The sequence below is a fragment of the Metopolophium dirhodum genome, chromosome 5 (genome assembly GCF_019925205.1).
Source record: "Metopolophium dirhodum isolate CAU chromosome 5, ASM1992520v1, whole genome shotgun sequence".
NCBI lineage: Eukaryota > Metazoa > Arthropoda > Insecta > Hemiptera > Aphididae > Metopolophium > Metopolophium dirhodum.
The window spans coordinates 15073196-15095531 of NC_083564.1; the positions used below are offsets into that span (position 1 = coordinate 15073196).

Genomic DNA, 22336 nt, shown 5'->3' on the forward strand with positions numbered 1-22336 from the left:
CTAAGGATTGAAAATTTAAAACAAGGCTCCACGTAAATAGGTTATATATAAATTACTTTATTCACAATAATATAATCAAATATACTTGGTAATATCATAGGCTGACTGACCGTTTTCGCTCAAAATCGTTTTTCTTATACAATGATATTATATCATTGAATTCAAATTTAACACCATCATTTACAGTGACCCACTTGTAACCTACTGTTCATCAGAGCGACATCCACTTACCCACCTTTTTTAATAATTTGAAGTTGTGAAAATGCAGTTTTAAAAATATAAGTTGATGCGATAGGATTAATATATGTAAAGCCGCTTTCGAAATTACAGTAAACTCTTCCCGTCGTCTTAACCAAAATTCATTAAGTTCATTTTCATTAAATTCTGTTTAAAGAGTTGAGTCTTCTCTAATTGAAATTAATTGCTCTTTTGCGGCCCATGAAATATGTTCGTATTTCAAAGAAATAGAAAATAGTCATTTACCCAACCGTGTTCATTATTTTTTTTAAATTTGGAAAATATTCCCTAAAATATCGGTCAAGTCCCCCCAGTTCAAAATCTAATAATTAGTACTATTTTTATATTCTGTGGTACTAAGCAATATGGCTATGGAGAGACCCCCCTGGCTTGAGTCCCCCCCCCCCCAAAAATTTAGGTACAACGGTACATGGCAATATCGTATGCGGGCAGCTCGGAGTCCCGGAGGCTATAACATGTCAATAAATGTAGTGATTAGTGATAATATAAAAAATAGTACGATTAAGTACGTATAGGTAGTAGGTATTAGGTATTACGAAAACAAGGTCCATAAACAGAGTTCTCTCACAATAAGTACATCATAGTTCTAATATTAGATTCCATTACGATTTTAGATATTCCGATAATTGACATGGTAAATTCGTAAACTAAAATAATTAATATCTATTTTACAAAATATTTTTAGATTCTGAGCGAAGCGATGAATGTATTGATTCTACAATGATGTGTGTTTTTTTTTTTATTTTTTTATTTTTTTTTTATTTTTTTTTTTCTTTTGTTTTTCACGTCGCTTGTGAAAACTACTGGGAAATTTTTACTTTTGACCCCCCAAAGTACCAACTAGATTCACTTTCCTATCAGAAAAGTTACTATTGAAGAAAATCCAAGCACTTTTACTGTCCTAAAAGGTGATGACAGACACAAAAATAAAAAAAAAATAAAAAAAAAAAAAAAAATAAGGAAAAACGGGAATTTTTACGCAAAATCTGTTTTCGAGAAAATCGATTTTGGTTTTTGGCGTAACTCTAAAACAAATGACCGTAGGGACATGAAATTTTGACTGAATGTTTATATTAGCATTTTCTATACACCATAAAATTTACAAAGTATTTTGACTCTTTTTGAGCTGTTTACGGCCATTGTAAGTTTTCAATTTTTTTAGTTTTTTTTTCTATAAATATCAATAAAATTTTATCTGTTGAGTAAAAAAGCTTGAAAATTTAATAGAAGGCTCCCAGGTTATTGTTTCAAAGGCAGATGAAAAAAATTAAAAATCCTTAGTCACAGTTTTTAATTATAAGCATTTAAAGTTCAAATTTTGACAAAATACGGAAAAATCACGAAAAATAGCAAATTATTTTGATGAGAATTCATAAAAATTTTTCTTTTTAAATCTAAGATTTGAAAATCTAATATAAGATTACTCATAAGTTTGTCTACCTTTATCAAAAAAAAAATGTCTACAAGAAAGTCAAATTAATTATTTATGAGCGTTTGAAATTCATATTTTTACAACATTTGATATTCACTCGATTTCTCGTGTAACGATTTCTTATTTTGTTGTAATTAAAAAATGTAGTAGTTTTCAAAAGCGACGGGAAAAACGGGAATTTTGAAAATATTTTGACTCTTTTTGAGCTGTTTACGGACATTGTCAGTTTTAAATTTTTTTAGTTTTTTTTTCTATAAATATCAATAAATTTTTATTTGTTGGGTAAAAAAGCGTGAAAATTAAATATTAGGCTCCTGATATATCGTTCTAATAGCAGTTGAAAAATATTAAAAATACATAGGCACAATTTTTTTTTATAAGCATTTAAAGTTCAAATTTTGACAACATTTATCAAATTTATAATTTATTAATTATTTTGTAGTTAAAAATTTATAAATTTTTAACTTTTATGGCTAAGGATTGAAAATTTAAAACAAGGCTCCACGTAAATAGGTTATATATAAATTACTTTATTCACAATAATATCATCAAATATACTTGGTAAAATCATAGGCTGACTGACCGCGTTTTCGCTCAGAATCGTTTTTCTTATACAATGATATTATATCATTGAATTCAAATTTAACACCATCCATTACAGTGACCCACTTGTAACCTAACGTACAGCAGAGCGACATCCACTTATCCACCTTTTTTTTTATTACAAACGACATTATCGATTTTTTTGCCGCCCCTAAATATTTGGCCACTCCTGCCATCTTGAGCAACTGCTTCTTTTACCCCCCCCCCCCCCTCTCTTGATGCCAACCTGTATGGTTTATGCAATAAATATTATGAGATAATACTTTTTGGTTATCACTATATTATTTTATCGTGCAGATTGAACCTTTTGGTTTTAACATAAGAACCAAAAGGTGCTATTTAGAACGCTAGTAAAAAAACAAAAGTGTAAATTTGATCGATTTACCACGTAATAGTTCTGGATAACTCGTTAAATAATGAACCTACAAAATTGGATGTGAGCTTGGATTATAGAGCATTGACTAATAAACTCATTTATATCAAAAAGTGGATTTACAAAAAAATTGATTTAGCACTTTTTGGTTCTGAGGCCACGAGTAGATGCATGGATTGCATCCCCATTCCACACGCTGACGCAACAGACTAACAACTGGTCATGTATAGGGGGAAAAACAGTGCGGTTTATGTGCAGACTGTAGAAACAGCAAATAAGCACTTTGGATAGCTTAGATAATATATAATGGATAGACCCTTGTGAAGGATTTGTTTCCAATTCGCTGACTCCCAATGCGCTGACACCTAGTATTTGACTAAAAAACCAGTTATTAATGGGTTTTTAAAGAAAAACCTATTCACCGACAATGATGACAATAGTATAATACCTATGTTATTAACATGCTACAAGTTTCTACTTTCTCGGAATTGCAATCACGGTTTAAGATATACAGGTTAAACATCGGCCTATAACGAAACAGCTGAGGGCCCAGAATCACTAGAGCACCACGGTTATCTGCTTTTGATACCAATATAGTATATAGTATTATTGAATCTTTAAATTTGTCCTCAAGGTTCGCTATTGCCTATTAGTACTGGGAACAGCTGTTTCAGATAGTTAGTTCACCGGTCAAATTATGGAAGTTCGATACGCAGCCTGTATATCTTAAATTGCAATTAAGCAACTATAAGGTATACTACCTAGTATCTATAAATATGTTATCGTTATTGTAATACCTTTCAGCTATCACACGATTATTGACGTCAATCAATATACTAAACATAAATAAGTAATAATACATTTTAAAATATGTATAATGTACATGATAAATAAAAGATTAATGCAAATACAATTTAAAAAAGGTGGACAAGTGGGTACCGCTCTACTGTACAGTAGTTATCGAGCATTTCATTGTAATGAATCTATTATATTTGAATTCAATGAATAATGAAAAATAATTGTATACGAAAAACGGTTCTGAGCGGTGACGCTGTCACAGCCTTGCCTTGTATAAATAATCAAATTTAATAAAAAATATCTAATTAGTATAAAAAGCGTAACTTTCCGGTGAACTTTTACTTTTTGTTTCCGTAAACTGATTACAAAGAATAGACTTGTATTCAAATATGGACCAAACAAGAGATAGCAATTAACTGTTTTGAGCAAAAAAGACAATTTAAATCTTTTCTATGTAAGAGTTACAATACTTAGGGTCTTAAACGTTCTTCAGCACAGTGTCGTTTGATGAGAGTAGAAATTACGATCAGGATAGAATAGAATACATAGTTTAGCGTATAAGACCTTTTCTTGAGAGGACAAATTTGTTTTTGAATAAATTTGATTTAAAATTTAATATACAGGTTTTTAAAGAGAATTCTTAAGCTAAAATATATATATTGCTAAACTAAACTCTAAAAAGCTGAATAATACATAAATATATTCTAATAAGCGAAAACATTAAATATGCAAAATACAATGTTGTCCGTAAAATATAGTATACCTAAAAGAATGATCACACTGAATATATACTAATCAAACATTTTTGTTCGATAATATTTTATAAGATACATTATTAAATATTCATAAAACATAATATGTTGATTTATGTGATTATAATATGCATAAAAAACACGTATAAGAATAAAATTTCAAACTATACATATAGAATGTTGGAAGCGATATGAAGTTTATCACTAGTAGTTAGTACTGCTGCCTAAAGGCTAAAATTAAATATTAAATTTAATTACTTGGCTTATTCATCTCTTTTGGTGCTGAAAATGTAAATGAATTTATTATTTTCTAAAGTACAACAGATAACACATTTATTAATACTCACGAATTGGTATTTTATGTGTACGCTGGGTACGATTCATCTCGACTTCTGAGGTTAACATAAAGGTTAATTACATATTTATATTATGAAACTGATACCTATTTAGTATTTACTAAGAAATAACGAAGTTAGATATAAATGATTTAAATTTTGACATTTAGTATTTATAAGTGGAACTTGTTATGTATTTCAAAAATTTAAGCCCCTAAGTATACACTTACGTTTTACTCTTGCCTCGGGGTCTGCAAAGTATAATAATATTATATTATCTTGACAGTATAACCTGACAATGTACTGCTCGCATAATCATAAGCTAGCCTCACGAGGAACGTCGTACGGGATGGCTATAATATATTATAGTCGAACGTGTACTGACTGTCTCAATGGCTGATCAACGTAAAGCCTAAACAATGATAGCTTGAAGCTTTACATTTTCACGGTATCTACGCACCAACGTGGTAAGTGTGCGCTAAGAAAGCATTTTCCAAAATTCTCATTTTAAAGTGGCGCTTGCACAATTATTTTGAGATTCAAGATGATCGATGAAAATTTTTAAATTTGAACACCATTACACCGAATATTAAATAACGAATTGAACAAAGTTTGAATTATATTATAGAGTTGTCATTTTTAACGGGCCACGAAGCGCACCGGATCATTTTGTTTTTTTAGGGCTTATAGCGGTCGAGCCACCATCCTCCTCACCGCTCTGACATCATTATGTAAATATTGTTAGTAATGTGTTAATAATGTATATTGTCTTTGTATGTGTCCCGTAATTGTGTTCTTCTATGTAAATAAGCAAAAGAAACCCTATGCGTCATGTGCTTGGCCACTTAGGTCGTTAAGTTAAGTTGCTCACCTGGTCAGACCTTCTCCTATCTTAGTCTAAGTTACTTTAAGTGATACATAATAATTACTCGATCATCTGTGAGCCTCGTCGGTCATTGCACATTTGAACCAGACCGGAATGACCACCCTAAATAACTAGCCTGAATTTTCCATTATCCCGTTTGTATAAATGGCTGCCATTTCTCCATGACATATAAGTCTCCTAGTGTAGTCGCCGATACCGCGTTGTCCTCAACCACGTGTAAATCAAAACGCGTATGTTAGGTTGCCTGCCAACTTGATTCCAGGGGCATCAGAGAAAACGTGTCATAGGTTGCCTATTGGCCATATTTCGTGGACTAAGAGTAAAAAGGTTCTATGATTTTTTTCGAAATTCACTTTTTCAAATATTCCTTATAAATTTTTAATGGCACGTGTTTTAAGCTAGAAATTAGTTTGATACGAGTAATAATGAATGATATACACAAAGCAAAATGGTTCTATGTCTTTAAAATTAACATATTCGTTATTTTTTAATGTATTAGATAGAACCTTTTTACTCTATAACTTTTTTTGAGGATAAAAAGGTTCTATATTGAATAACAAAAACATTGTTAAGAGGAAAAGAGTCCTATCACTACCAATAACACAATAATATCAATATGTCCATAATATGATAATTATTGTTTCGTGGTCAAAACAAGTGTTTCCTTTTTTCTATTGATAATAGTATAATACTTACAATTATAAATACATTTAGTTAAGTATATAACATTACATGGTGTAGATGATTTTCTTCAAATTAACATATTATGTTCTAATTCGACTCCAAAATTTATACAATCTTTATAAAATATAAACTTAGCTGTATCAATTAAAAATAATTCAAAAATAACTAAAGAAAATATTCAAGATATAGAGTATTTATACAAATGTATGCCCGAAGATGAATTGCATCACAGTATTATACAGTATCATACGTTTTATACTAATTTGTTTCACAGATATAAAGAAACTTTTAAATAAAAATAATACACACAAATTATTCTTAGTAATACGTAGCTAAGTATCTTATTAGTTAAAAAAAATGTTTTTAATTTTGATTCTATTATTATTAAATGTATTTAATGTTGCATCACAGTATTATGCAGTATCATACGTTTTATACTAATTTGTTTCACAGATATAAAGAAACTTTTAAATAAAAAATAATACACACAAATTATTCTTAGAATTGCGTAGCTCAGTATCTTATAAGTTAAAAAAATATTGGTTTGAATTTTGAATTTTGATTATATTTTATTTTATTTTTACGAATTTATTAGGTGTTAAATGTATTTAATGTTGCATCACAGTATTATTCATTTATACAGACTAATTTAAAAAGTGATTTAATAAAATATTAATGATTCACGTTTTAGATAAAATTATATCCTATTATCATATTATATTGGCCTGAATGATCAAAATTGTGTAATGTGGTATAGGGTAAATAGGTTCTATCTATTAATTAAAAATATTTAGCGAGTAAAATAATCCTTCACACAGAACCTTTTTACTACAAACTGTTTTTTTATTTTTAAAGAATTAACTAAAATAGTGAGATGCTATATTTGCATGTTATATTGTTATAGAAAACATACCTGATTTTTCAATATTAATTATAAACAATTATCTCTACATGATAAAAAGATGTTTGACAACAAACCTTAAAAATGCTCTCCTGAAAATTAGATATTTTAACAGTCAGGATGTCTGGAGAGAGAGAGACCACCGTCCCCCATCCGGTCATGGGAGATACCAACGGGTGACCACTTAAAAATTCTGACAAAACAAACACACACGTGTTCAAAACTTACAGTACCCTCCCCCACAGTTCCACAGACTAATGACCTCAATTGTCAAAGCCTCAACCAAAAAAAAAAAAAAATAAAAATATATAATACTAAGTGTCCTTGTTTTGTATTTTAAACAATGGACTGTGTGAATAGAACTATAAACAAATTATTTATTTCCTTTGAATGACATAAACGAAAAATAAATTAAATTATGATGATCAATACATACTATAGTCTTTAATATCTTTGCAATAAAGACCTGAAAAGTCGATTTTGGTATCATTTAAATTATTTTGTACCTTTAGGTACTTCCGCACTGGTACGTATGTTTTAAAACATTTAAAATTAAATTGTACAATCTGTTAATTACTCTTAACGTTTAATTATGTTTGATATACATATTTAATAGTTAAATATATATATATATATATATATAACACATATTTAAATGGCTTACTTCTTAAATTGTGGAGAGCACACGCACTTGTAATATTTATATTCAATCCTTCACAAGTTATGTAAAATATTATATTAATTTTGATATAAAATTAATAAACTTAATTATATTATATATTAATTAGATATTTAAAGGTATTTTTTTCAGTGGCGTATACATAACTTTTGTATGGGGGGGGGATCAGTTGCAAACAAATTATTATGGAACAAAAATACCTAAACCTAGGTATGTGCACATTTAAATACCTAATAAATGATAAAACATATATATTATATTCAATACATTTTATTTTAAATTCTACAAGTAGTTATAAAACTGTTCAAAGATTGTTGTTTCCTCATTATATTTTATTTTTCGCACAATTAACTCAATTCGGCAATCAGCATTGGTACTATTACATCTGTTATGACTTATGACTTGTTCGTACAACTGACATGATATTTGTTGTTGATGTTTTTAGATAATAATATATTATATTATTTAAGCTATTTTTATATTTCTTTTTCTAATGTATAGGAAAATGTATTATTATACGCACGGACATGCGGGCGTCGTCTCCGCGGCGTTGATATCGGTGACGGTGGCGACTGGCGACGGCCCGTGGCTGGTCTGCCACATATTATTATCTTATAATAATTTATTATACTTGTATATATAATATACATAATATTATCAAATATCACATAATACGATTATATGAATATGAAATAAATATATGATTACTGATTAATATTAAGTAAATTATTTTTAATTAATTGTTGAATGTGTTAAAATAAAAATTTACAAAAAATCCTTCCCATTTTTTTCCTTGTAATTTCCTTACATTAAGTCATTAAGAACACTATTTTATAAAATTTAAAAAAAGGTCTATTGGGGGGGGATCTGACCCCCACATCCCCCCCTTGTATACGCCCCTGATTTTTTTATAGGTACAATGTGATTTTAGATTTTTGTATAATAAACGTAATATATTTACTACATAATTTCGGTCTCTTATGCCAATATATAGGATCAATGCAAATATACCGTAGCTCTAAAAATATTAATTTAGGCAATTTAATTTTTATATTCTAATAAATTAATGATTTAAAATAGTAAATCATTATGCAAAACAGTTTACCATTTGAGTGGGCTATTAATGAATATTTCATATACAACTTTTTAAATCCATCGAGTTCACCTGAATATAAAAAAAAAACAAAAATTACTAAATAGAATTACCATAACATTAAAGTTTTCAGTAAAATAATATAGATTTGGAAACATGAACTCTTATTCAATACTTGTCCTAATAAATTACTTATGGAATTGACAAAATTTTCTTTTATGATAAGTGCCTCAATTTTTTTTATTTTTTTTTGTTTTTCAATTCGGAGATTGGTTTTTAACAAATGTTTCACAATAAATGACTTCTCCATTTTTCTCTATCATTCGCCATATTTTTAAGCTCCCTGTAGGAAGTGACTCCTGCATCCTGCATTATTTGACTAATGTATCTCGTCCTAGGTCTTCCTCTTGATCTTGTACCCTCTATCATACCTTCGATTATTATACTATGCAGTTCGTCTCCATGCCTCAACGTGTGTCCTATCATCTGCCATCTCCTTCTCTTTAATGGTGTCTAACAGTGTTCGTTTTTCATCTATTGTTCTCAGGATGTCTTCATTTGATCTTCTATCAGTCCAGCTTATTCTCTGCATTTTCCTCCAACGCCACATCTCGAGAGCTTCTAACATATCTTTTTCTTTCTTATTAATTGTCCAGGTCTCACTTCCATATAATGCCACACTCCAGACATATGATTTTATGAGCCGTTTCTTCGTTGTTATGTTCATATTTTTTGATGTTAGTATTTTTCTCTTTTTAAGGAATGTGTTCTTTGCTTGACCTATCCTGCTTCTGATTTCATTAATTGATTTCCCGTCGTCTGTTATAATGCTGCCCAAATATTTGAAATGGTCTACTTGGATAATTTCTTTGTTTTCTAATGTTATATTTATAGATGGTACGTTTTTCTTGTAGCATACTAAGGTTTTTGTCTTAGCTGAATATATTTTCAAACTATATTCTTTAAACGTAAAATTCATTACATTTAATGCTGCTTGTAGGTCTTCCTCAGATGATGTGAGAACGACTATATCATCAGCAAAGCGAAGCATGGTTATTAGTACCCCTCCTATTTTCACTCCGATTACTTTTTGTTCTAACCAATGCTTTATGACATTTATTGCTTTTTCAATAAATACATTGAACAATGCAGGTGAAAGTGGGCACCCTTGTCTCACCCCTTTTTGGATTCTAGCAGTCACTGTTGTTGTATTAATGTTGATAGTGGTTTCTTGTTCTTCATAAATCTTATAGAGAATACGTCTGTCTTTAAAATCTATCTCTGTTTCTTCCAAAATTTTAAAAAGACTTGTCGAATGCTTTTTCTAGGTCTATAAAAGCCATATAAGTGATTTTTTGTCTCTCGATTTGTTAAGTAAGTGCCTCTATATAAGACATTATATATTTGAAAATCATGAAAGGTATCAAGAATATTAAATCTCACATTATTTGTGTTTATCGTGTTTATCGTTCTCTATTTGTACATAGTTCAGAGACATTGATATTATTTATTTACTATCAATAACAGTACGTTATCAGCAGCTGTTGTGAAAGGTTATATACACTTATAGTTTCTCGCCGTCTCTCATCAAAGTGGCGTATTGAGACTTCACCTTAGGGGGATAATATTAAGTTAGGACAACCATCCCACTCAAAAAATTTTAGACATTTATTAGAACAAGGCACCTTTTTATTTACAAAACAAGATTTATATTTCTTTTTTTAATATTTGCAAATCTACTATATAATATAGCAAGTATATAGCAACAAAATGAACACGCGCATTTGCCTTATTATATATTACCAAAATTATATTCGTTCTAGATTGAATAGTTAGTTCCGTACAATAGTGTAATTAGTAATACCACTCTATAATCCGTACTTCCAAAATTACAGAGGTGATGACTACCAACTGGCAACCATCACGACCGCGAAATAACACTTGATAGAGAAAAAATAAACCAAATTGTCACCTCCTAGTTTCCAAGGAATGAAGATTCAAAGGTTGTAAAAGTGGCTTATAAGGAGTATGCAGTTCGAAGGCCTAAAAACAGTGAACTATTATGCTAGACACTCTCTAAAGTTATTTGTTGGCTTTAAAGATGAGGATATCATACAATACAGCAATGCTGTAAAATTGACCACACTAAGACAGAAAAATGTTTCGTAAAGTTGCACTGTTTATTTGTTTATATAATATGCAAATATTTCAAATCCAAAAGGTCCCTATTTCTTCAAGTGTAAAAATAAGTTAACGATGTAATGACTGACCACCAACACATTTTAGAAGAACTTATTTTTTGTGATCATTATAAGTAGAATAAACAAAGAACTTACATAAAAAATACTATATTATGTTTTATTTAAAATAAAATGGTTTATAAATAAAATCTTACTAATTTGGTGATAGACGCTGATTTCAACCAAACGTAAAGCGAATGGTAAAACTAAAAAAAAATGAATTTTTTTTGTATATATAAATAACTTGATAAAATAAAAATGTATATACGATAAAAATAAGTAATCAGTTGTATAGATGATAGATGATTGACAGTACATGGAATTATATATACATTTAGTTATATATTGAAAGATACATATTATACATATCACAACAATAACACTTTTTCAAAGTCCGTAAAAAAAAAACAGTTTTTTAATTATTATGAAAATGTGATTTTATAAATAAATTGAATTAAAGTACACTTATCTTGTTTTAATAATTTATTTACTTGGCGAGAAATTATGTTGAGTAGAAATGTCAATTAAAATATTTTAAATTTCAATGAACTTCTAAAACATTTTAAACTCCGAGTGGAACGATGAATGTATTAATTTTATAATGATCTGTGTTTTTTTATATTTTTTTTAAAATTTTTTTTGGGTCTGTTATTAATTTCCTCTTGTTTTCAGAAGAGCTGTGAAAAACAAAAGAAAACTTAAGGGAAAACAGGAATTTGTATGCAAAATCTGTTTTCGAAAAAATCGATTTTAGTTTTTGGTTTACTTCTAAAACAAATGACCGTAGATACTTTTTGACTGAATGTTCATACTAGCATTTTCTATACACTATAATATTTTCCAAATATTTTGACTTATTTTGATTTATTTACAGACATTTTCAGTTTCCATTTTTTTTAGTTTTTTTTTCTTTAAATATCCATAAAATTTTATTTGTAAGTTAAAAAAACTTGAAAATTTAATAGAAGACTCCTAGTATATTGTTTCAAAGGCAGATAAAAAAAATTAAAAATCCATAATCACAATTTTTTTTTTATAAGCATTTCAAGTTCAAATAATGACAACATTTATCAAATTTAAAACTAAATAATTATTTTGTAGCTTATACAATTTAACACCATCCCTTACAGTGACCCACTTGTAACCTACTGTATAGCAGAGCGACATCCACTTATCCACCTTTTTTTTATTTTGTTCACGTTATTTCTTTTGCCGTATCAAAGGCATTGAAGTGTAATCGACTATGGTAATACGGGCCCTAATAGTATACAAACTAGAATGAAGATGATTGTTATTAAAATCCAACACTTACAATAATAATATGGATCTGTTGGAACAAAACATTACAATGGTTAAAATTAATAATTTTGAAGTTAAAACATTTGTTGATCTGATAAAATATTATTTTTTTTTAATATGTTTCAACATAATTTGAATTTAATGATATAATTTCATTGTATAAGAATTCGATTCTGAGCGAAAACGGTGACATTACCAAGTATATTTGATGATATTATTGTGAATAAAGTAATTTATATTTAACCTATTTATGTGGAACCTTGTTTTAAATTTTTAATCCTTAGCTATAAAAGTTGAACATCTTATAAATTTATAACTACAAAATAATTATTAAATTTTTAATTGGATAAATTTTGTCATTATTTGAACTTTAAATGCTTATAAAAAATATTTGTTCATATGTATTTTTAATATTTTTCAATCGCTATTGTAACAATATATCAGGAGCCTTGTTTCACGCTCTTTGGCCTAACTAATATAATTTTATTGACAATTATAGAAAGAAAAAACTAAAAAAATTGAAAACTGACTGTGTCCGTAAAAAGCTCAAAACGAGTAAATTTATTTTCAAAATTTTATCGTATACAGAAAATGCTAATATAAACATTCAGTGAAATTTTCAAAACAGTCGTTCGTTTTTTAATTACAATAAAATAAGAAAATCACTACATTAGAAATCGAGTGAATATCTAATGTTGTAAAAATTTGATTTGAAACGCTCATAAAAATTGAATTTGACTTTCTTATAGCCATTTTTTTTTGATTAAGGTTGACAAATTTATTAGGAATCTTGTATTACATTTTCAAATCATAGATTTAAAAATGAAATTTTTTATGATTTTCTAACTCAAAATAATTTGCAAATTGTTGTTATTTTTACGTAATTTGTCAAAATTTGTACTTTAAATGTTTATAAAAAAATTGTGACTATGGATTTTTAATTTTTTTCATCTGCTTTTGAAACAAAATACTATGAGCCATCTATTAAATAGTCAAGCTTTATTAACCATTAAATAAAATTTTATTGATATTTATAGAAACAAAAACTAAAAAATGGAAACTTAAAATGTCCTTAAACAGCTCAAAATAAGTCAAAATATTTGGAAAATGTTTGGTCTATAGAAAATAAATATAAATATTTCTATAAAAATTAAAAATCCATAGTCACAATTTTTTTTATAAGCATTTAAAGTTCAAATATTGACAAAATATGTAAAATTCACGAAAATGTGCAAATTAAAATTGAGTTAGGAATTCATAAATTTTTTTCTACTTAAATCAAAAACCTAACCTTAATAGGTATATATAAATTACTTTATTCTCAATAATATCATCAAATATACTTAGGAATATCAATAGATCCAAGGCTGACAGACCGTCTTCGCTCAGAATTCTTTTTCTTATACAATGATATAAATATATAATATCATTGAATTCAAATTCAACACCATAATTTACAGTGAACCACTTGTACTATATGCAATTATTATTGTAACCTTAATATATTTAAGTATAAGCTTCCGCGCTTTACTCTGTCCTTTACTTTATCCGATATTTTTGAATGTTTATTATGAAAACTATAACATTTTCTATATGCAGTAGATAGGTAAGTGTCAAAATGAAACTAGAACCAATCAATATGAATTATCATCATAAATCAGTACCAGTAATATTAATATACTCGGAAGTCTCTGTGTTAGGAGTGATACGGGGGATGAAATCCCTCCATTTTTGTAGTTAACATTTTGTATACAATTGTAAAATATTTTATAAAAATAGTATTTTTCAAACGAGAATGTAGTGTGGTGCCAACCTTTGTACCTTATTGTAAAAAATAACGTTAAATATTATATATAAAAATGTATTCAATGAAATCATGGACTCTTCTCGATCCAACCCACAAATCTATACAGACGCTTCCAAAACCAACTAAGGTGTAGTGATCGATATCATAAACGGTGACCAATCCTTATCGTACAAACTACCAGTATCTATACGGCGGAATACTTTGCACTCCTCGAAAGAGTCCATCTAGCCATTCAACTGCCCGATTCAACTATTAACAAATGTACAGATTCGCTCTGTCCTCTTAACCAGACATTTGTTGAATAGATGGCAATGAGAATACCGACAAAGTAGCTCGTGAAACAGTTAATAACCCTCTGAACGAAATACGCACCTACTCATCACTCATTGACATCCATAGGAATGTCAGCACCTATTGTACCAATTTTTGGGAATCCGAATAGCGGCGTAGACCTAATAATAAACAAAGATAAATTAAAAATACTACCGTATATTATACTGGCCCAAACCCCATACATCAAATTGCAATGATGTAGTAGTTATCGACAGACTACGTATAGGTCCTTCAAAGATGTCCCATCGGTATCTTATGCGCAGAGAAGAACCTGCAATGTGCGAAACCTGCGGAGAACCTCTCACAGTCAAGCACCTCCTTGGCCCTTGTCTACTGTCGAAACCATATAGATACCAGAAAAAGCCTAATAAGTAGAATTGCCTGACAACCTCTTCGAAGCCCTCAGCCCAACCCAAAACAACACCAACAAAATCATCACATTTCTAAAACTTATTGATATGTACAACTTAATAAATGTAAGGAACTATAATTAACTATAACTTGTATTATTTATAAGATGTAACTATTTTTTTTTCGCAAGTTTATAACCTTAGCAGTTAAGCTGTATCATGAATAAAAAAAAAATGGTATTCAAAATGTATGATTTTTAATGTGAATTTAGTTTTACGATAGGTAATACAATTATGTTTGTTCTTATGAATATTATTATTTTTTCGATGAGAAACAAGTATTTTATTTTTTCTTTAAATTGGAATACATTACGCGTAAATCTTATAAACTATTAAACGTAATTTCTTACAATTTTATGTTTGTATGAATATAAATGATAATATAAATACAATGGCTCTAGTGTTTCTAGTCTTATTTATATAAAGGGATGTTATAATGGTATAATGAATACTATTAGTAATAAACTAATACTTAAGTGCTAGCATAGGTTTTTTAATGTTTTAAAATAAAAATGGTATAGTGGGTTTAACTTGCCTCCACTGGGGATGTATTTATCCTTTCCTCTCCCCCCTCCACACCATGACACGTGTGTATAGTTATTATATATTATCATAATATATTATATATGACATTTTTGTAATGTATATTATTTTTAAATACTTAATTTATGTGTCTTACATTGTATTGTGTATGAAATATTAAGTTAAAATAACTTACTGTATGATGATAAAAAAAAATCTTGTGGGTCCAATAGCTGCATATCGACTAAAAACGTAATATTTTGTTATAAAATGCACGGTGATCATTTACTTTAAAAAGTTTCTATTAAAACATATTTTGGTTGTTATCAAATCGTTTAAAAATGCAAGTGTCAAACAAAATTAAAAATACATTTTTAATAGATATACAAATAAAACAGCGGGGGGACGGAGTGGCCGAGCGGACTAAGGCGTCGGCTGCGTAGCAGCCGACCCGAGTTCGACACCTCGGCTGCGGGCGGTATTTTTCTTCGGGAAAGTCACGGTGGCCGGAGAACAAGTGTCGCCATCCCCCACCCGGGGCACTGCAGAAACTTACGGGTGCCCCATTAGAAATTCTGCCAAAACACAACACACACGTGTACCAACATACCCAATTTAAAAACATACAGTTCCCTCCCTCACACCCAATGGCCTATGTAGCCGCGGGTTACCCAATAAAAAAAAAAAAATAAAACAGCTTATGTCTTATTATTACCTTAATTACCTTTGTAAGCAGAATATTATATTTAAGTTTCAATTCATTAAAAAATATTTATATTATTTAATTTATTAACAATAATAATTAATATAAATATTATAGCATTAGGAAGATAATGGACGCATGAATGTTATTTAAAAAAAATATAAAAAAATAGTTATTTTATTTTTCAAAGTTTGCATAGTAGTATTTTGAAATTTATCTTAATACAATTTAAAAATTTAAAAATACCTTCTTTCATTTTTCACCTGAGTTCATACTTTATTAATAATTTTGAAAGATACTAGAGATCATTTGAAGCAAATTTTAATATAGAAAACAATGTTTCCAAAATTAATTGAATAAACAAATTTTTATAAGCACAATTGATCTATAAGGTTTTACTTAAAATAGGTACTTAACTTATCATTATAAGCAACGAAAGTGAACATTCTTGAAATTTGTGAAAAATGTCTAAATTATATGATCAAGCTATAAAATTATTTTATATATGTACAAGTACGTGGGTATACTAACAAAGACGAATAGTACTCAAATATCTTGCGTAACAGTTAAAGCCGTCATTATATTTGGTATCTTCAACGCAAAAATTATCTAAAAAAAAAAATAATCAAATATAAATGAGATACCTATAATATTTAGTAATCACAATATTTGTAGTAATAAAATAAAATAATAATAATAAAATAAATATCGTATTTCAAGACGTAATATAAAGTAGGTATAATTTTTGTATATTATGTTTATGTACTATACATTTTTTTTTCTGTTTAATTTCAATAAAATAAATAAGCATTGTTATCAATTATAATTTTCAAAGGTTTTTTCACATTTTTTTTTGTGATTTTGTTGTTTTTGTGCTCTTTAAAATCATTTAAAATATAGCCTGGAAAAAATTGTTATAATGAGTTTTAATAACATAAAGATAAGATATGTATTAATTTGTTAAATCTCTTATTAAAAATCTCTTTTAATTGTATTGCTTATCATTTGGCTAGTTTCATTTGATTCTATCTCTTTTGCGTCTCAACAACTGAGATAGATTTCAATCACCCGGCCTTTTTTTCAAGATTAGGTTTTTTTTGTATATCATTAGCTCATGGTATAGCACGTTCTCTTAACTTTTAAGACACAAAAAAACACATTAATTGTAAAATCAAATATTAATACATTTGTCAACTCAGCTCAGAATCTATAGCGTCTAATTTCAAGACAATATTATTTAAAACATAAGAATACAATTTTGAATATATAAAATAAAATGTATTACGAGGAATTACAGCATAATTTAGGTTGATTGAATTGGACACCTTAATGATTATCATAAAAATGTAAAAACTATAAATTAAAATCAATATAATGAAAGAAAATTTCGTAATCGTTTGTGTAAGAACAATAGTAAAATACTAAATTGTATCAACTTATAGTTAACTGGTTACGATATTTTTTGTTATGTCTTAGATCTAGAACAGTTGTGTAAACTATACAAGCGTTATATGATATTTGTTTTTTTGTAAACCATGTAAAAAAAGGTGGAGGGTTAAAAGACGCAATTGAATAACATTTGTAGGTTTGCCAAATCAAAACAAATATTTAAGTTTTTACTTTCTGAACGCTCCGATAAATGTATTGATTTTACAATTTTCTGTTTTTATTTTTTGTGTCTAAATATTTTTAGTTAGTAGAAATAATTATTTGGTTTTCAACTTCAGTGTTAATTCTGTTAGGAAAGTGAATCTAGTTGGTTTCTACTTTGAGGAATCAAAAGTAAACAAAAGGAAAACTAGGGAACCCGGTCCCCCTGCCACCATCTTAGCACGGTCCTTCTTGCTAGTTGCTGTGTCACAAGTTTCCAAAAAATAAAAGTCATAGTAGTAGTTTCAAGGTTTGTATAATTTACTCAACTGGTATTGTTATTTGTTCTTATAACACAAAAAAAAATATTATGCAACAAGCTTACAATAAGTAAATACAATTTATTATTTTACTTGAAACATTATGGTTACTGACGCCCTGGTAATGTATCAGTCGCGTAAAACACCATACTGGTAAAGGGACAGAAAAAGGGTGTAGGTAAATTGAGTCCTAAACAAAATTACCGTTTTTCAAAAGCGGTCTCGTATATTATTAGATAAGTTTTAAAAATTACCTATGTACATTGTTTAATGTACAATATTATTATCGATAATGTATAGCAGCCATTATTATCATTTATGATATCGCTATGGATCGGGCAATAACACCTTTAATATTAAGGCACGGGTCGTCAGTTCGATCTCAACGACGCGTCGGTGACAATGCCGGTCAATGTACGCGACGTAATGTAATATTCACATTATTATAACAATTAAAATAGTGTTTATTATTTAAAATTATTATTCAAGTATTATTAATAAAATATATCAATCAATTATACAGTCCACTAGTATTTCATTAGTTTTTTTATTCAAATTGAAACTGAGCCGAATCATTGGTCCTTCGAGCCGGATCGTAACGTACGCGTCAATATTATTACACGCATTGTAGTATTTTGAATTACAAGTTCACGGAAGAAGATCAGTAAAAAGCTTCAAGAAAGAAGACAGCATCAGGTGAGTGAGTCTCAATTTAACACGTATTTAAATCAGGGCTTGCATTTGAAAAAAAAATATTGTTTTACGTTATTTACAATCAAAACGTTATACAAATTTTGAGTTTATCGTTATTCAAAATTTAAACGTTATTCAACTTTTGTGTTTATCGTTATTCAGAATTAAAACGTTATACAATTTTTGCGTTTAACGTTATTCATAATTAAAACGTTATACAATTTTTGCGTTTATCGTTATTTAATATTTAAAAGCATTTAGATACCCGTTTTAAAAGTACACAGGCCGCAATTAAAAAGTATATGACTATGACCTTTTTTGGGGACATAATTTCCCTATTCTGAGTTTTAAGTAGGTATTGTGTAATTTTATTTATTTAATTAAATGGGTTAGATAACCCAATTACATATTATTTACAAAATATAGAGTACAGTGATACAGATTAAATTACAATATACATACATAGTTCGTAAAGAAATGGAAACAAAATAAATGATAAAACAGTATGATGATAATTAATCTTAAGTTATAAGTGATAATGTATTATTGAATTTAATAAATTGCCTAGGCTCTAAGGACTTTATTATAAAATAATAAATATAAAATATACAATTACACAAACACTGACGACTGAACAAATCTGAGCAAACTGATCACCGAACACAATAGTTGAATAACTTGAATGGTATAAATTCCGACCGTAGTACAGATAGTACAGTACAATATTATCAGAGTATCACTATTATTAGCTATTGGTAATTAAATTATTCTATTAATACCTTCTTATTAAATTTTAAAATAAATCTAATACGGGATCTCCCGGATAGGCCGGATACGGGATAAAATTAATTCTTGGATCGAATAAATAATTGAATAATACTAAGTATTATTAAATAATTGGAAATTAATTATTTTGTTTAATGGAATACAATATATACCGTTTTGCGTTATGTTTTGTTTAATGATATATCATATATTTTGTTAAACGTTACGTTTTGTTTTGTGTTATTTATTTATTTATGTTTATCGTTTTTCGTTATAATTGCGTTTACAAATTTCAATCGTTTTTTATCAAATATAACGTTATAATCATAACGTTATTATAACGTTTGCAAGCCCTGATTTAAATAAAAAGTGGCCTCCTATAAGTCTTATTAATTCGTCCTTGACTCAAAATAAATCCGTTAGGGAAATTGTGCTTAAGCCTATATCCAAAATATTATATCATCATAACATTATAAACGGTAGATAGTGGGTAGAGGTCGATCACAATGGCTAGCGATAATAATGAATTAGCAGCATTCGTTCTACGTCGCGGTCAGATCAAAGGGCAGCTTACACGATTTCAAACATTTCTGGATGACCCAAAGTCCAATGTTACAACGCAATTAAGATTACGGGCTGAAAAGATACGTGAAGCATGGAGCGAATTTGATGCCATACAAAATAATATAGAGATATTAGACGTTAGTAACGAACAGGTACAATATAGGTCCACATCCGAAGACTTATACTATGATTTATTGTCAAAAGTCGACGATAGATTAGAGGGAAATAACGCACTCGCGCAAGGTCGACAATTAATACAGGCTGATCAAAGTGAAAAAACAAGTCACAAATTTTCATTTGTAAAACTTCAGCCGATCGAAATTCCTACATTCACGGGAAAATTTGATGATTGGGTAACGTTTCATGACATATACTGTGCAATGATACATACAAATAATTGTTTATCAGATATCCAAAAATTTTATTATTTAAGAAATGCGTTAGAAGGCGAAGCAACTTTATTAATAAAAAATTTGGAAACTTCCTCATCGAACTATGAAAAAGCGTGGAAAATAATTACCACAAGATACAATAATACACGTATGTTAATACAAACGCATACAAAACGTATTTTTGATCTAGAGCCAATCAATAAAGAATCGGCAATCAAATTAAAACAATTAACTGATTCGATAAACGGACATATGCAAGCATTAAAAGCGCTAAACCATGACCTATACAATTGGGGTGCGTTGTTATTACATGTAATTTACACGGAACTTGATACGAACACTATCAAGCAATGGGAAATGGAAACGTCCAGAGAAGAACTACCTAGTGTAGAAATGTTAGTGGAGTTCTTAGGTAAAAGGAATCAAATGTTAGAGTCAGTCGAAAATGCTAGATTACTAACAGGCAAGCAAAACGAATCTAATTATTCACTATCAAAAATCTCAAAAGTTGGAACATCAAAGAAGGGTGCGTCAACATTTTTATCTACATACAAAATGAAATGTTACATGTGTCAACAACCACACCCAATCTACAAATGTACCATATTTCTGGCACTTGACATAGCGTCCAGAATAAAGAAGGTCGATGAATTAAAATTATGCAAAAATTGTTTAAAAAAAACAGATCATCATGTAAATTTATGTCCATCGAGAAAATGTATAAAATGTCAACAGTTGCATAATTCACTTTTACATAAGGAAACAAATTCAGTTGACGAAAATGTCAATATATTATCAAACAATGCATCAGTATCTGCGCATACAGCTAAAGTCAACATTGATAGCGAAGTGTTGTTAGCTACGGCAATAATTAAAATATCGAGTCCCGCTGGCAGGCATTCGCATGGGCGAGTGTTGTTAGACAGCGGATCACAGAGCAATTTTATAACAAACAATTTGGTAAACAAACTCGGACTTCAGCGGAAAAAAGTAAACATTCCAATATGCGGTATCAGTGAAACGAATAATACAATAAAATATAAGGTAACAGCTGTAATCAACTCATTAAATAACTCGTACTCTACGATAATTGACCTATTAGTGTTATCGAAGATAACGGGCCCATTACCACGAACGTCTATACGCAGTGTGAATGTTCCGAGTGATATGTATATGGCAGACCCGTCGTTTAATTATCCAGGTAATATTGATATACTTATCGGCGGAGACACTTATTGGGACATAATGTGCGCTGATAAAATAAAAATCAATGATGGACCATATTTACAAAAAACATTGTTCGGATGGGTAGCAGTAGGTAAAACGACGAATAATTTAAGTATGACAAGACCAAACACATGCTTGTTAGCAACTCGGAATCAATATAAAATATTAGAAGGTAAAATCGAAGCGTTCTGGAAAATGGAAGAGGTGTCGTTAAAACGTAATTTCACTGACGAAGAAAATACATGCTCCAAACATTTTATTGAGAACGTCACGAGAAATAAAGACGGTAGATTTGTGGTGAGGTTACCATTCAAGGACAATTATCGGCAGTTAGGTAACTCATATGCATCAGCATTACGAAGATTCTTATCATTAGAAAAACGATTACGCAATAATACCGAGCTATATACGAAATATAAAATGTTTATGCTAGAATATGAAAACCTTAAACACATGGAGTGCGTATGCGACGCAGGCGGTGATAAACAGGTAATCGATGAAAATAATTGCTTTATCTACCACACTCGTATGTGATAAATGACCGCAGTAGAACAACAAAGCTTCGTGTTGTTTTCGACGGGTCAGCAAAAACAAGTACCGGCATATCATTAAATGATACATTAATGAATGGTCCGAAAATACAGCCTGCTTTGTTAGAAATCGTCATTCGGTTTAGA

The 22336-nt window shown here is 29.0% G+C and overlaps 2 protein-coding genes and 1 long non-coding RNA gene across 3 annotated transcripts in view; 1 reads left to right on the plus strand and 2 right to left on the minus strand.

Annotated features, from left to right (window-relative positions):
• LOC132945324 (uncharacterized) overlaps positions 1 to 11234 on the minus strand; it is a 240914-nt gene extending 229680 nt beyond the window's left edge. The window contains exons 1-5 of the mRNA XM_061015031.1: positions 11190 to 11234; positions 8807 to 8866; positions 8663 to 8719; positions 7687 to 7734; positions 7459 to 7488 (exon numbers count right to left, since the gene is read on the minus strand). Coding sequence (XP_060871014.1) covers positions 7459 to 7488; positions 7687 to 7734; positions 8663 to 8719; positions 8807 to 8837 — 166 coding nt within the window. The 5' untranslated portion in view covers positions 8838 to 8866; positions 11190 to 11234. The remainder of the gene's footprint in view (positions 1 to 7458; positions 7489 to 7686; positions 7735 to 8662; positions 8720 to 8806; positions 8867 to 11189) is intronic.
• Positions 11235 to 15543: 4309 nt separating this feature from the next.
• Positions 15544 to 17517, minus strand: LOC132944130 (uncharacterized). Its single transcript, XR_009664419.1, has 3 exons — positions 17394 to 17517; positions 16640 to 16717; positions 15544 to 15649 (listed from the first exon to the last, which is right to left on the minus strand). It is a non-coding gene; the product is annotated as an uncharacterized LOC132944130 (long non-coding RNA).
• A 2465-nt stretch (positions 17518 to 19982) lies between these two features.
• On the plus strand, positions 19983 to 22193 carry LOC132945541 (uncharacterized). The gene has a single exon (XM_061015319.1). It carries the CDS (start codon positions 19983 to 19985, stop codon positions 22191 to 22193), a length of 2211 nt encoding a protein of 736 aa, XP_060871302.1.
• The last annotated feature ends 143 nt before the right edge of the window (positions 22194 to 22336 follow it).